The following is a 17,121-nucleotide window of genomic DNA, read 5'->3' as shown; positions in this document are numbered from 1 at the left end:
GTTTCAGTTACAATAGCATATTGGATGGGCACTGGTCTTGTTTTCCCCTCTGAGTTATCATTATGAAAAGAAAGTTTTCACATTTTCAATGTTTCATCAAAAAAGTGTTTCATTTGTTTAACAAAGAAGACAAAAAAACTGTATGTGGGGAAGCAGTGCCATGTTTTCAAGCCACACAGAAACTGAGTTACAGCTCGTGGCCATGCTACAAAAAAAAGAGAACTGCTATGTGTAGCAAATAAACAAAAAAAAAGCACACTAAAGATGTTAGAGAAAGTTTTGTCTTGCATATGAACAGTACGTCAAAATGCAATTTGGAATCAGTACAAAAGACCTGCAGCGACTGACCTTACTTCCAGAGTCCTTGGTTCCACATTCACCCTTATCGTACCACCATTTGTTTTTCAGCTTGTCTAAGATGCCTTGTTCACTGAGTTTCAATACTGCAAGGTTTACAGGAGTTCTTCACGTGGGAAATAACATAAATAACATTATATTATGTTATTTTATGTTATTCAACTTTTAAACTACTACATACTTTACAAAGCGATAAAGCAGGACACCTGGCTATATCAACATGACAAAGAGCAGGCATTCTACCTATTACCTTTATAACCCCTAGTCTAAAGCCAGGACCTACCCATATCGCTTTGAGTAATCGGCAGACGCTGTTACCAAGGCGACAAGCAGGTACTGAACGTACGATCTGCAAGTCTTTGAGTTTTAAAAAAGACCAGGGTAGATTAATGCAGGGGTGGGGAGCTTCCAGCAGCAGTTCATTCCAACAGGAGCCTTGTCTTATCAAACAGAAAAAACCTATTCAGTAAAAAATGAGTGTTACTTCCGGCCTGCAGTGGTTAACTCCTCTGATGTGGCAACAGGACAACTGTCTGTTTTGGAAATGTTGCAGTTACATAAATTGTGGCTCAAAAGGGTCATTCGTGTGTGTTCTTTTGCCATGTACGGTATCACTTCAAGGGAACCGTATCTTCTAATTATGGCAGATTAGTGAAAGATGACTGTATCCCAGCCCAACTGCACAGAGCCGCAGCACCAAGTTCCACAGTGTCAGGGAAATATCCATCTAAAGCCGCCTGTAGCTGCATATTGTGTGACAAGTGTAATTTGCACTGACAGATTAGTTCATATCTATCTTCAAATTTGTTCAAGTTTGAAATCAAATTACAAAGGTAGCTCATCTCTGTGTGGAAGTAAATAGGAGTAAAGCAAAATAGTGCATCAATGAATGAGTGACCTGACTTCTCCCTGGGAACAATGTCCCCCAGGGGGATCTATTCAATGCATAATGCACTGAAAGAAGATTACAACACTGAATATCCCACATAGCCAATCAGGAGAAACGGACTGTGAAGACCTGACCATTGTCTTGACTTGGTGAGACATTGATTAACAATGCAATTATCCTGCAACATGCTTTGCATCTGAAACTCAATCTAGTCACTGCAATGTGCCTGAGGGGCAGGAGAGGACTCTGTTTCTGAGTCAAGCAGCTGTGTGTGTGATTATGTGCAGCTTCTGATGTCTGTTTGAGCATGGACTTGCAAGCACGACTGGGCCAAGAGATTTTCAGTTTGGAACACAGAGCTCCAGGCGGCTTTATTCCATTTTTTCCCCCTGAATCCTGGGGAACCAAAACAAGCCAGGAACCCGACGGTTAGCAAGCAACATACCTGTGCATGCTAATAAATCTGTGGTATATTAGGAGTTTTTTTTTCCTGTGCTCTGAGAGGAAGGAAAAAGTGGCTTTAAATTTTGTTTTGATCTCTATAAAAAAAGATTCTTAATAATGAATGCATATTTTTGCAACTGAAAAAAATGGCATACTGCAGTATATAATCCCTAGTGACTTTGCAGAAATCTCTAAATTACTTAAAAAAACATATATTTCTTTGTTTTTTTAGTTTAAGTTGATGTCAGAATTTTATTTTTATAAAAAAGAATAAAATGACACCAAAATGAAGTTATTAACTGGAATGCCTGCACCTTATCTCACTGAAATCAATGTAATAATTATACTCACCAACGTCACAAAGACACTGTGTGCGCCTTATTGTGTGAAAGCATTACAGTGTGTCATGGCATGTAATCTGAGTGTGATTTCACAGTATTAGCCGGCATAATGAAATATTCACCCTTGGGTGAACCGTGGAAAAGATGATGGTATCAGATACTCAAAGGGTTACATTGTTTTTTGAAAGCTGATTTTGTGGATTTAAAACCTGTGTGGTTTGTCAGGTCACTCAATTAAGGAAAAAAGTTTTGTCAGTTAATTAGAGTTCTCACGTTTGCCTGCGATGCTTAGTCCCCTCAAGACACCGCTGTTCCCCTTGCTTTCCTGCCGGCCTCAGCGGAGCAGCTTTTCTTCTGTTCCTACTCTAAGTAGTGTATTGCTAAGATTACAGCACATTATCATCTGTATTATTATAGTTTCTGTGTTTTTTGCAGGTCACATGTTCTAGTTTTAACAACAAAAAAGCTCTCATTCTGCCCTACATGTGCAAGGATGACTACATAAAATAAGTCCTTTAACATATGCAGGGCAGTCATTTTCTCCTTAAGATGTTGATACAATGTCAGCAAGATATCCTGCAAATTTCAAAGTGACTTTTCATGAATAATCAATTTTTCTGTTAGAAAAAGCAAGAGCTCCTCATTTTGACCTGAACTGTTCTGTGCAGAAATAATCTGCCTTGGGGCAGTAGTTGCTGCAGCTTGTATGGCCCAGAACTACATTTGGTGAGAGTTTGGTTCGTCAGAACAGCCTTGCCGATTACTCTGCACTATGGTACCCGATTGTGGTGACATCGAGGCTGACCTTGGAGTCACCTCCCCCGCTGCCGCACTCTCCCTTGTCGTACCACCATTTGTTTTTCAATTTGTCCAAGAGGCCTTGCTCATTCAGTTTTAAAACTGCCAGGTTAACAGCATTTCTTGAAACGATAAAACATAACTTGTAAGAAAATGCACAGGTCCGTGAGAAATCTAATGCAAAGAAGTAATTGCACGTAGCATCAAAGTAATGGTAGCGAGACTACCACTGTCAAAGGAGGGGCTTATGACAGACTGCTACCTGTTTATCAGAATTGTCTAGAAAAGGACAAATTGTTTTAGAATTTCAGGAATATTGAGAGGTAAGAAAAGGCTCATATAGATTATAGACAGTGTTAAATCTTGGAAAAGGTGGCATGGAGGGTTACGTAGTTTAGAACTGAAGTGTGCGGGATGGGGACACTTGTCATTGAGAAGAAAAGTAACAACAACAAACATCATGCAATTAACATTCGTCACAAGTGACAGCGCAGCTTTTAAAGGCTAAATTGAAAAACCATTGAACTGTTAAATTAAAAGTGACAACACAACAGTCAGGTAGGACAGCACACAGGACAGAAGGAGAGATCGAAGGAGAGAGAAAATCAGCAGTAAGAAGGGGAAAAAAATTACTTTTTTTAAACTCAAGCCTTATCATACCAGGTTTAATTCTGGTACTATAAAACAGAAGCTTTCAATACAAGTCTGAAAAGCAATTCTTAAAAAAAAACAAAAAACATTTTAATCCAAAAACACTGAAATGCATACTACCGTTACCTCTGCGTCCACACAAAAATAAGAAGAGGAGAAGAGAATGACAACAGGGGGACATCAGGGTAGGTGGAATACTATAACAACATAGGGGATATTGTTATATTATTCCACCCACCTTAATGCTGAGCCTTTGGGCGTCGCCACGCCGTAGCCTTTAGAGTCGAGGTTCCCTCCAACCTTCATGGTGTCGCATGGCTTCCGCTGCTCAATATACTCGTTCATGGTGGATTCCAGGAGAAAGGCGAACTTTCCCTTTGACTTTCGGACCCGCGCCACGCCATCAGGTGTGGTCTTAACAAACACAGAGGGTTCTGCTGATTTCATGTATGACCACATCTTCTCATAAACTGCTATTTTTGATCGCTGCACAGAGGGAAAAAAAAAGAAGAGCAATAGATTAGAAATCAGAAAATCTTAAGATGGATTTTGTGGGATTTCTGTGCTTAAGGATGGCATTACTTAAACAAGCGTTGGGAAGTATTTCAAGACATCCAGGAAAGTGAGTGTTTGATATCTTTAAATACTTCCAGGAAACACGGCTTGACGGATTTCTGCATCATCATGAAGTACAGGAATTTACAAAATCCATCTCTTCTCTCCAGTGTTTGCATACTCTTTGGAAAATGTAAGATCTGAAGTTTACCGTCTGAATGGGAATCACACGACTCCCACACAGAGATGCAAATGAACCTTTCAGAAGAAAAACTGCCGTTTGGTGGCGGTAATGCAAAACTATCCTCAGTAATTCAGCTTTTGTGACAGAGAATCGTAGGTAATCAACTTTTTATTTAAAAGTCTGTATCAGACATGTGAAGATCCGGCCTGAGTGAGTAAGCTGAGCCCTTCTTCACAGCCCTAATTTAACTTGTAGACAGTATTCCCATCATCCATTTCCACAGCACGGTGAAGGATACATCTGGAGTGTGACTCAGATGGAGAAGGAGAAGGGAACAACAAGGCTGTCCGTGACAAAATGACAAAGACGAGCAATTCTCCATCGCCTGGGGTCAGTCTTAGCGAGACTTCAAAATCTGGGGGAGTTTGGTGCTATCTATAATAAGCATCAATTAAATTATTCAGAGCCGCTGGATTTATTTCAGCGTGTCACACATCATTGTGTAATCCTCGTCCAAGCACTGATGAGCTGTATTTCCTACTGGACGTGTCCTGGAGAATGAATCAAGCATACAGCTTTTCTGTTTTTCAAGAAAACCTCCTCAAACCATAAATACTTCCAAAAACCAGGGCTGCCTCTATTTAACATGTTTACTTCTTAGATCCACAAGTCATTAGTTCAGCAGCACTCAGTTAATTATAAAGGCTACTCAATTTACTGAAGAGCTAAAGAGTATAAATGAGAGTTTGGGGCCTTTTAAACAAATCTCATAAATCTAGGGTTTAGAAGTGAAATCTTTGCTATTAATTGTTCAGTAAAACATCACAAATTTAAAGATCAGTGCTTAGTTTAAATGTTAATGTTTTAATGTTTTGTAAAATATCTTCCATGAAATTGTGGTTTTTGATGTAGTTGCCACTAAAAATATCTAAATATCTAGCTTGAAGCCTGTCAGATGCTTGTCTGTGAATCCATAAATTTTTTTGTGTATCGTAGTAAATTGTGGTTATTTCATACTCATATTTCAGTACATTGAAGATTTTTTTAAATAAGGAGATTTCACGAGATTTTTCTTTAAATAAAATACATTTTCTTTTAATCAATTTAGATAAATTACATTTCTTGCAGAAATGCATTTGATTGCATTGCATTGACAGTTCGAACTGCTAAAGAAACAGTAAATGATGAATACAGTGCAAATTTGCTGAATCAGAGCCATGTGAACATTGTCAACATAAAGATATTGGTGAAAATTTATGAAGCTAAAATAACATATTTTTGCAATACCCTAAATAAGCTTATCTATAAGACATCTGAATGCCTGAACTCAGCAAGTGTACACTGAAGTTATAACTCATCAAAAATATTCCAAAAAGTTAATCAATTAAAGGTTTTTAACTTGGAAAGTCATGAAAACTCTTGTTTACCTGCAACATCAACAACTGACACATGTGAAACAGATATAGAAGTAGAGCTAAAAGTCCTTTCAGTCCATTAATATTTGCTGAAGCTTTATAGTTTTTTGATAAGGAGATTTAACAAAAAAACAAAGATGCCAATGACCTAGTATAGCCTAAAAATGTCCTGAAAAAGGTGGAAAAACAAATACATGAGGTGATGATCTTGGATAAAGTGTTTAAAAAAAAGAACACATTTAATGGATTTCTTAACAGGTGGATGTAAAAAATCACTTTATTGTACAGACCTGCATGGATTTATATTGTTCTGCAAGGATTTTGTCCTAATTTCTTTTGGCAGTTAAAGATCTACAGCAAAAAAAATATTTTTCCCACGATATTTAGAGTTAGATTATTTGAAAGGTGACGGCTAAATTTACTTGAAGATCAAAAAAATCAACATATTGAGCTGCGAACTGACTTGAATTATACATAAAAAGAAAGGGATAAAGGTTGCCTATTTTCAATCAGATGTAGCAAATATTTAAATTTTTTATATTTATTCTAAAGCTCAATTCATTGATTACATACTAAAGTTTGAACCGTATCTTGAGCCTGAAAGTCATGGGAGAGAATTGTTTCGACGAGAGGGCTGAACTTCTCCATCGAATTTACATTATAATCTGAATCTAACTAAACCTTTTTTTTAATTCATAAGTTTGTTAAAGGCAGCTGAAAAGTCCAGAAAGAGTTAAACAAATACAGGTTTGAAGGGTTTTTGTAGTTGAAAATTTAAAGCTGCTAAAGCCATTCATTTAAATGGAATAATGCAGCAATGGTATTGAATTGCAGAAAAATATGAGTTGCTGAAGAAATTGCTAAAAGCACAATAAAGTTCAAAATGGGCTGAACATTTCTGATGTTTGAATGCCTTAATTATGCAGCAACATCCTTAAGATATGACTGAACAAATTATGTTATGAAAGAGTAAGAACAAAATGAAATAAGTCACAAGGAAAAAATGATACAATATTTTGATTGTTAGTCAATCAAAATAAGAAAACATAAAAAAAATAAATGGTTGTTACACTTGTTAGAGGTACTTTCTTCATCTTTATGTGGTTTTGCTAAAGTTGAATGAACCACATTTACATTTTAGCTCATACAAGCAGTGATCATTGTAGAGACACATCGTCCGCTTGTTATCCTCCATTACTGAACTCCCCACAGTTGAGTTATTGGCATGGGGATTAGTCAGAGGTTTACTGCTCTCTGATGCAAAGACTCCATGACTGAACCTGGTCTTGGACCAGTGAGTTTCTGATTGCCAGTTCCGTGCAGCGACCGTTACTCTACAGCTCAGGGGGCATGAACATTTACACAGCAAGTTTCATTTCTATCACATTGTTATATAAAAAAGGAAACAATCTTATTAAAATCACTTTGCTGATTTAAAGTACTTAAATGCAATCTGTTTGTTGCACAACAGCATCAGGGAATGGGAGAGATTAGAGAGACAGCACCCAAATAAAAAATCTGTTTGATTTTTGTTTATTTACTCCTGTGAAAAAATACTTTCTGCTGAAGTAACAGTCATTTGAATCAAATTTAAACAGATAAAGAGCACCAACAGAAAGCTGTTTACAGGTTGTTTGGAAAGCATTTACCTAAGAACACACAGCTTCTACACTCATCTTTAAGAAAGCTCCAAATGCATCCTCTAAGCAAGAACAGAATAGATGTGAGCATTAATTAGTGCTGAGAGAGTGTGTGTTGCCTCTGCACTTTATGAAGACAATTAATCAATAACAGCGAGGGGACAAAATGAGACAGAAGCCTAAATAAAATTATTCTACTAGAGCTGAAATCCCAGCAGAAAAAATGTCCAGGAAACATAAAGGAGGAAAAATATTCACTAGGGTTTTAGTGCGGAAACCTTTGGACACCTAAACAATCAGAGCAACTCATGAGCTCTAGTTGTCCTTCTTTAAATGCTTCAATTCCCCCTCTTTGGCGATCAATTGGAATTCAATTAAGAAGCACGAGTCCATAAACAATGAATAGATCATTTACAGAACAATTACAATCACAAATGCAGCTTTTTATATGAGGCTCTCCTCCACATTACCTAATTTCCCTCTTAACAAAAACGCTTGTATTCTAAATGAGCTTCACGTAAATTAGAAAGGAGTGTCTTCATTTCACCTTCCACTGGAGAAAGTAAAACTACAAATAAATGAAAGCACAATTCCGTGCTGCAATCCCATTACCCTCCTCCTCCTCCTCCAAATGTCTTTCAATTCATTCTGAAGCGATCATTATATTGCTGTCTGAAATAGCCAACCCTCCTACCTAAGCCACATGGTTACATCATTTGTGTAGGTGTTCAACCTGCAAATCTGCCTGAAACTTTCCTGCTGTCTAACAATGGCCATGAAAAAACAACAAAAACCCCAACTCGGTTCTGTTTTTCAAACCTTGTGACATTGGGGGGGAAAAAAAGCAAAATAAAACAAGGATGCCTTAAGCAAACCAGGGTGAGGGGACATCTATGGTAGCCCAGACACAATCCTAGCTGTGATTCTTGCTCTCCTGCATCATCCACCATCTCTGTAGAGAGGTATTTGGTACTTCCAACTGTTTTTCAGTTGTGTTAAAGCTGCAACAGAATTTGAGTACATACTTTAGGTGATTACAAAGAGCAATTTCACATTCAGAATAAAGGTTATTCACACAAAACAGTTACTTGTGACATCTACATTTGAGTGGAATATTGTTATTAGTTTTTGCCTTAGAAAATAAAATCTATCAAACATTTTGCCTACCCTTTACCACAATGTTATTGTTACAATATTCAGCTACTTTATGAATTTTAAAGACACCTCACATGTCACAGTAAATTTACCCTTTAGTTTCTCCCAAATATGTCACAGTGAAAACAAGCTATAATCTGTTTGAATAACACTATTCTTTAAAGACAAAAGTGGACCAAATGTTTTTTTTATATATTTTCTCTGGCTCTCTGTTTGTTCTGTCTAGAGCCAGGGGGTAAAAAAATACAGTTAGAGAAATTCATGCTGAGATTTTTAAACTGCACTCCCAGTTTATCAATCTGAGTGCACAGAATACTTGATCATCTCTGTTTAGAAATGCTTCTGCACAGAAGTTATCAGGTACCTCAGTTAAGAGTTTGGACCTCCATGGGCCACACCTTTAGGAGTCTAGTCGCTATTCTGTTATATATTATATTGTAGACTTGATAACATAGGATACTTTGATCAGCACATTACACAACATGCAGAATGTCTGTAAACAATTTACACTTCTGTACCAAACTAAACAAACATTCATCTGTGTGTTCACAGACTATAAAAATGAGAACAGTTTATTAATTTGTGCACACAGGTTGCAACACTGTTGCCAACTGTTGTGTGTACTCCTAACTTATCTCTGTGCCAGAGCATACTGGTGCTGTTTGTCTCCGTTTATATGCACAGACTCTATTGCAAGTCAAACCACCAAACTTTTAAAGTGTGAACTTTGGTAAGCTCCACACTGTAAATTTGTAGATGTGTTTGTTAAGTAAAAGCCAACATTGAGCAAAGTCTTTAAGGCAGACGAGCAGTAAAGAGGTTTTTTTATAATGTGAAAGGTTTGGCATTAAGTATAGGACACTATATTACTCAAAATACTGAATCAGTTTGATTTATATCAACTTATTTACAATTTCAGTGTAACCTGAACAAAGATGGAACCTTCATTGGAAAAGTATTATTCCTAAAAACTAATTAAAAGCAGTTTTTTGCCTTAAAAATCTTACAATTTGATTGATTGGCAAAGCATTTTCCAAATAAAGATCAATTCTATTTTATTTGATTAATTTTTAAACCTCTAATTATGAAAATCCCTGTCTGTTTTTCATGTTTTCTTTGTTTTTTCTTATTTTCTTGCTGTTCAAAGCTTGTTTAGATCAAGCAACTGTTGAAAATGTGACTTTGCTTAACCAAGTTACAGGAAAGAAAAATGTTTGGAGCAGATAAAATTTTTGTTTTATAAAAAAAAAGGACCTGCAACCGTGTCATTGAAATGACTGAGATGAGGCAAGCGATTAAACTTCAGTGTCAAAGAGACCGAACTCCTCATTCTAAATAGCACTTTTTCAGTATTGATTCTGAGTTACGCAGCATTTCCAGACCTCTGCCCACTGCCCTCCGAACCACAGCTTGTTTTTATTCTTCCTCTGGTGTCGCTCGGCTGCTTTCATTACAGCCTCTCCCGCTGTTTGTGCATTTAAAGGCCATCTGCACACTCTCCTGCACTGCATTTCATTTGACTTAACTTCCCTTCCATTTTGTTTGTAACATCACCTCTTTCCTCCAATATCCTGTCTGCCAGGGCTACCTGTATCTCAAGTATGCAGAGATGAAAGTTGAGGCTCTGGGGATGTACTTTGTCATTGAAGTGCCACATGCTACGCTCTGAATACCAAATGCTCGTCTTTGATGCTTGTTGCTGGACTCCAGTAGCTCTTCTCCATCGCCTGCTGCTGCTCATCTTAAGTTCGACAAGGCCCTTGGAGGACGCCGCTTTCCCTCAGAGGTTACGCATATCTTGCTGTACACACTTTTGTCAGCCTTCTCTTTTATGCAAACGGGCTCTAATCTTTATAGTGGCCTCCTCTTTACTCAGCAGTGTTCCGAAACACAGAGTGACAAGAGCTCTGGGAGTTGTGTTACAACGTGATGCATATGATTGCAAGGCTACCGCAGGATTTATCAGGATTTATGAATCTCCTTGCTCTTCTTCATGCAACCCTGATGCAGGGTCGAGCTGCATAAAAAGCTACTTATTAAACATTGCGTTGGACCGTCCTGAAGTGACAGTGTGTGCCACAATAGCTGAGACGTGAAATTGATTTTCATGCTTAGTAAAATGTATTTGTGTCTTCGCCCAAGCTGTTGTCGTCCCCTCATCAACTTCCCTCCACACCTGCACACCAGCTTTTTGGGGTGATGTAGAATCGTTTCAAGGGAGCAGAAGAGCATGTTGTGGTCGGATTTCTATAAGAAATTACCATTATTTTATTGTTAGGCTGTTAAATGATGTGCATGAAGGGGCAGCAGTGTCTTTGATGGGCTCACCCATCTCTTTACGCATAATTAAGCAACCACATCAGCTCATTTTTTCATCCCAGCTATTATTCTCAGGCAGAATCTATTTCAATGTACATCTTAAAGTTTAAGCTGGTGACAGAATGAAACCTCATCAAAAGGAGTGAAGAAAGGCTTAACCCGTACAACTTATTGCTTTCTAATCATCCAAGGCTTAAATATATAACCGCCGGCATTGAAAGAGTCAAGGCAGGAATTTCAGTGAAGAAACAAACCACAGTGGTGCAGTGACGCATGACACGTTGACGTACAGAAGAAGAGTAACGTTTAAAACCATCCTTCACCATCTCCCAGCCTGAAGATTTACAGGAGGAAGGTGTCCAAACAAGCAAGGTAGTCAAGGGAAGAAGAGCCAGGAGCTTGTAGAAAGAAACTGCCAAATGCCTGGAGCGATGCAGGCTTCTTCCGGGCACGTCAACAGGCTCCCACACCAGCTGTCCTAGTTAGTTCGAAGCATCAAAATCCAAGCTTTCTGAGGGATCTACTCTAACGCAACTGACTTTGAAAGTTCCTCCAGAGCTTCTCTACGTTGTCAAATGAAGATGCTCGCAGTGAGGGGGATGGCTGTCTATCTCAATAGCAAGCCATACAGCTGAAGTGTTAGTTTCATAATCTCTCAAAGGAAAATCCAAGAAAGGATGTTTTCACAGACAGATAACAAGATAATTGAGCAGAAAATACCTGATCTAAAGGGTTGGATCGGTCGACATTACAAGTGATATTCATGGCTCTTTGTGTTAATATTTGCACATGAAGGCAGGCATTTTTGACATTAGAGAGTGTGGAATAATAAAACAGGTAAAAAAAAAAAAAAATCAAAGATGAAAGGCCAGCAGTGTCAGCCGCGATGATACGTGTCAGGTTAGGAATACTAGATTAGATTCCAAATTTCCAGCTGGCTGTTGCCGTATGGGTCTAATTAAGCCTGAATTTATTTTCTGAGAAACTGATCTGAAACAGAACGTGAACTTCTATAAATCAGCATTTTTTATTTATTTACTTTTTTCTTTTCTTGTCAGCCCTCTCCAGCTTTAATTAAAAGTCCCCTGGAATTGCAGTTCACACATGTCATTTCCTATTTGAAGACTTAGGCATGTAACTAGGCCACTCATTAAACGGAGTACAGGAAAAAATGTTTCCTCTACAACTTCTCTGATTGTTCAACCACCTAACAGACCTTCAGTTGCTCCACTGTCAGGCTGGAAACCTAATCAGCCAGTTGCACAGAGTCAGTCAGTGACACAAAAACACACTGAAGACCCGACTCTATATACAGCTGTGCAGCATTTCTGATGCAATAAAACAGCTTTGTGAGATACTCTTTATAGTATAAAGCGATGCTGTCACGCATTCAATGTTTCCTTGAATACAGAGTGTTCTTCTCACTGAACTCAACCGTTTAGAACCAGCTCCCGCGTGTGCACAGACTTGAAACAAAAGCATTTTAAATCAAACCCTGCTGACGCTATCTTGTCCTTCTTTGTCTGTAAAAACATGGATTTGATTCTGTGTTGTGCTGCTGCGAGCAAATCCACCCAGGGGTAACTCAAATAAAGTGCTCTCTTTGCCAAAAGGCTGCAGCTGTGAAACATATGAATTGTTTCTCTCCCGCTGATGAGTAATGAGGGTCTGTTAGATAAAAGACTGTCATATTGCCTTTTCATCATCACAGGCAAAGTGCTGTTTCATTAATTCGTTTTCAGTGTTGGACTGCTGTTGTGGCCACGAGCTAAGACATGGATCGCGCAGCACTGTGTGTTGACGGATAGGCGCGACTGTTTAACTCTTGCATTGTAAGCATGCGGCTTCCTTTGGAAACTGATAACATTTGCCTTGGATTATAATTCATTTTTAAATTAATTGCAGGGACTTTTCAGACCTGACAGTTTAAACGAGAGGATTATGCCAAGTTGTCTTTTAGAAACTGCTGTGTAATTATTCTTTGTGGCTTGACCCATTCGTTTGTGTCAAATGGACATGCTTAGACATAAAATGCAGCTGTTCAGTAGGCGTCATCACATTCTACTTGGCGTGTTTTATTCTGATTTCAGACAGCACCGCTTTAGCTTCATCAACTTGGGAATCAGACCCTACCCGCAACCTTTGGCTACTGCATTGCTTTTCCAACAGAGCAAGAAAAATCAGTACTCTAAAACTGATCTAAAATGCTGGTGATCGCCTCATTTTTCATCAACCCAAAAGGACACAGGTCACACCGCACTTCCTGTGCCTGCTCGTATTGCATTAAATGCCTCGACACTGGCCCACAGTGTTCAGTTTAACAGTACCTTGCCACCTGAGCACTCTCATCCAAGTCTACAACCTTTCCCACCTATATGTATGCCAATGAACAGTGTTGACCTGTATACATTGTGCAGCACTGGATCACAACTAAAGTTTTCAGACTTTTCGATCCTTCAACTACATGCATAATTCCAGCACTCTCCATGATCATAAAAATGCTAAATGACTTTGTTGACCTCTTACATAACCTCCTGTACACTTACAAAAAACCTTTTTGTATATATCTTAGCTGAGTCATTTTCCCACATCAGTTGAAATAAAATGAGTTTCCTTGGATGGAGCTTTTGCTTGTTAGGAACTTCTTTTCATTCATTCTTCCCAAACGAAGGGTTTTTTTCATAAGTCTGGCCTCAACATCTAAACTTTGGAGACTGTAGATCACACTAATGGTTAGGGTCAGGTATAGGTAAGTACTGGGTAACATTTTAATTTTTGGGTGTCATGTCCTAAAAAGTGCCTAGTTCTAAATGTTTTAGGCAATCTTATATTTCTGCCCAGCCAACACACAAGAAAATTTTCCCCCCTTTCTTTTAAATCAATCAAGTTATAAATAAATAAACTTCTTCAGTTATCTCTCCTCAATATGGCTCTAGCTTTCACATTTCCATTGAATGACAACAAAACATGACATAAGCATCGTTCCTTGTCAATTTTTTTTCCTCACTGAACCGTAACTACATTACGGTCAAGATGTGTACGACAAATATCTTTTGTAAAATATATATATATTCATTCATATATGTTGCAAGTAAATTTCTTATTTTTAAAGTGGCTGATATATGTGTCATCAAAACAAGAGAACCCCCCTCATTTAACAGCAATGGGGATTTTAGTTCTTTTAAGGTTCAGGTTCTGCTTTGTGCTCTGGTGATGGGAATCGTATAATAAATGTGTGCACAACTGAAAAATAGGAAAAATTGATCAAATAAACTGCAAAGAAAATAAAAGACCATTTTCAAGTGCTTCTTGATATGCTCATCGCTGAGCTATAAGGTTGCAGATCACAGTCATGCTGTATGCATTTGCGATCATTTTTAAAGAGTTCTGTTACATCTCAACATGCCTTATTCATGGAAATCGTATACAAGCTGTCATGGCTCAACAGAAAGTGCAAAAAGAAAAGGTTTTTTAAGGAAGTTATGGGCTTATTACATTACCTCTTTTTTTCTTTTCTTTAAGATGGTAACTTCTGAGTTTATCTCAGTACTACTTACCCTAAAAAACTCTTTTGTAGAGCCTGAGTCCAGAGTGCCATATGCTATCTCTGTCTGCTTGGCCAGGTCTTCAGCGCTCTCTATAGGTGAGACCATTCTTTCCACTGTTAAGAAGGCGGCAAGGTTGGCTGTGTAGGAGGAAATGATGATGAGGGTGAAGAACCACCACACCCCTCCAACGATACGGCCCGACAGAGACCTGAGGGAAGAAGGTTGATGACAGGGAAATGTGGAACGTAAATACTCTGACATGTGGTGGCCATCAAGCCGCTAACACCTCCCGCTTACGCTTCACTCACGTCATCAGAACTTCCTTGTAAATCATTGAAAAAACATGGGAATGCATCAGCACTCAGCAAAAAAACAACACAATTCCACTGAAAGTAATACAAGATGTTCAAAAGTTCTTGGTTATAAGTCTGATTGACTCTGGGTTAACAGATTGCCTTAGAGTTTTTGGAATTGTATGTTCTTGAACACACAGACTGGCAAAGTTAGTCACACAAACTGTGGAAAACTGCAGCTAATGAGCTTCTAACAACATTGAAAAAAAAGAGGACAAATGAAAAGATATGTTTCTTACCCCAGTATCTACTGGAGCTGACCCACCTGGGAGAGATGTCACAGCCCTGCTGCATGAAGGCACCCAGAGAGAACCAGAGGGAATTGAAGATGCCAAAGTCGTTTGGAGGATCAGGGGGAGTTTGAGGGTCTTTGATCTCGTCCTGTTCCTCGAGATTCCACTCATAGGGACTGAACCGACTGACCAGGAACAGTACCACGCTCACACCAATATAGGCAAATACTATACACATCCAGATTTCATAGGCCAGCGGGTCCAGGAAGGAGAAAACACCAGGCTTGGACTTTTGCGGCTTCTTTATCATAATGGAGATGCCCAAGCTCATAAAAGGCTTGGAAAAGTCTATCACCTCCTCTCGAACCAGAGTAATTGTGAGAGGCGCAACAGCTATATCTGCTCTCTGGAAACAGGGACATGCACAGCAAGCATTAGTCATGACCTGCATCAAGGTAACAAGTTATTTTATGTGTGACTGACTCAAGAATGTTAGCCATCACACAGTTTACAGATGGCTTTCAGGAACAAGTAACCAACTGCTGGCTTTGAGCTTAAAAAATACAGAAAATGGATGAGGATAACAGAGTTTCTTCGAAAAAGCCAAACAAAAACTTGAACATTTTCCAATGAGACAGTAGCTGCGGTTACATGTGCAAAATATCTTGATCGGATCAATGATCGGATTAGAATTCAACCGTGTACATGGGCCCAGAAAAACCTTTTCCGATTATAACAAACATCTACATGGTCACACTTTTGGTCGGAATAAATCATTTGGGCATGCTCAGTAGTGTTTGAAATACCGGAAGAGGAAATGAGTAAATGCTGTAAACAAGCTGAGCTGCCACGTACATAAATACGTGGCAGCTCTGTAATATACGAGATGATCTTCTAAACTTGCTTTTATTATTGTTATAGTTGTTATGAAGCGCCTGTTCGCTCATGATTTTATTTTTAATCCGTGGGGTCAGTGCTTTTTTTGTTACGGAACGGAGCTGGAAGATGGGTTAGAAGAAGGCTAACACGCGCTAACAACATTTAGCCTTGTATGAACATAAAATCCATGCAGGAAATGCTGCAATCTGCATCTTGGCTGCACGTAAATATGTGGAATAACATAAGCCTTTATTTTGTCGGGACACGACTGGAAACAAATCCAGGTGATTGAACGGTTTCTAAGGACTGAGCAGCATTTCTGCTTTGAAAAGCTCACACAACACCCCAAAGCCGGTGTGTGAGCTGGCAGTCCGAGCTCTGCTCGTGCAGCTTGCTAACCAAGAGCGTCGGGACGGATCGCTCGGTCCACTGGCAACTGAGCCCGGACCGCGCAGGGTCCAGACGTCAGGGGGCACGAAGCGCTCCTCCCGGCACCCCCCTTGCGAGGGGTGTAAGAGAGGGGAGAGGCGAGGAGCCAGCGGGGCAAGGGCGGGGCGAGGGCGGGGCGAGGGCGGAGCGGCGTCCGCAGAACCGCTGGTCGGTCCTGTTTGAGCTCCAAAGCCTTCTCTGGAGCGAAACACCGTCTATGCGTGACGTTAAGCCTGAGCAGTAGTGACACACGATCGGAATGAACTGTTTACATGCACAACGATCGGATCAACAATCAGCATAACCCACCTATCTCAATCGGAAAGAAATGTTGATCTGAACGAGTCGGATCGGCAGAGTATTCCAAACGGCGTGTTTACATGATGCATTTTTCTTCCAATCAGGCGTTCATTCGGATTACTTTTGTCCATGTAAACGCAGCTAGTGTTGCATTTAGAGCTAAAAAGGAGAAAGTTTGCTACAACACAATCAGAGAAACAGCTTGGAAACAATCCGCCCAGAGAGAAGGGCTTCTGAGGTATGTTTGCACAAATGACACAGAGGGTAAAGAAAGTTCTCTTGAAATCCAGAAATTAGTTCTTTGCATTTAAATATTTAGAAAGTCAACTGCAAGTGTTTGTATTATATAATCAGCGTGTGCTATTAATTAAAAACTTTAGTTCTGAATGTTAAGAAGCTAAGGTATAAAGAAATCAGTGAGTCCCAGCTGTGTACACTTCAACACATGGTATCAAGTGTTCTGGATTTTCCAAACACCAACACTTAATGTGGAATTGACTTTTTTTTCTTCTTCCAAGCTGTTTCTCTTTATCTCTATACTTTGCTCTGCTACTTCAATCACATTATGCTATCGAAACACATCTGTGAAGGTGGTGCTGGCGTTTTTAAAATCACAATGAATTTCTCTGTG

General features: G+C 39.1%; 1 protein-coding gene across 4 annotated transcripts in view; it reads right to left on the bottom strand.

Annotated features, from left to right (window-relative positions):
- Nucleotides 1-17,121, bottom strand: part of gria3b (glutamate receptor, ionotropic, AMPA 3b) — a 93,844-nt gene that overhangs the window by 4,705 nt on the left and 72,018 nt on the right. Inside the window, exons 11-15 of one of the 4 annotated variants that reach the window (XR_002291017.2) lie at nucleotides 14,915-15,288; nucleotides 14,306-14,504; nucleotides 3,719-3,966; nucleotides 2,837-2,951; nucleotides 349-463 (exon numbers count right to left, since the gene is read on the bottom strand). Coding sequence is in view for 3 of the 4 variants with exons in the window: in XM_023959271.2 (XP_023815039.1) it covers nucleotides 268-463; nucleotides 3,719-3,966; nucleotides 14,306-14,504; nucleotides 14,915-15,288 (1,017 nt within the window). In the remaining variant the exon portion in view is untranslated. Of the gene's footprint in view, nucleotides 1-44; nucleotides 464-2,836; nucleotides 2,952-3,718; nucleotides 3,967-14,305; nucleotides 14,505-14,914; nucleotides 15,289-17,121 lie in introns of those variants that run through there. The other 3 variants (XM_023959269.2, XM_023959270.2, XM_023959271.2) reach the window with 3 other exon arrangements.

Source organism: Oryzias latipes, chromosome 10, assembly GCF_053564925.1.
Source record: "Oryzias latipes strain Hd-rR chromosome 10, Olatipes_Hd-rR_3.1".
Lineage (NCBI taxonomy): Eukaryota > Metazoa > Chordata > Actinopteri > Beloniformes > Adrianichthyidae > Oryzias > Oryzias latipes.
This window is presented reverse-complemented; position numbering and strand designations above follow the sequence as displayed.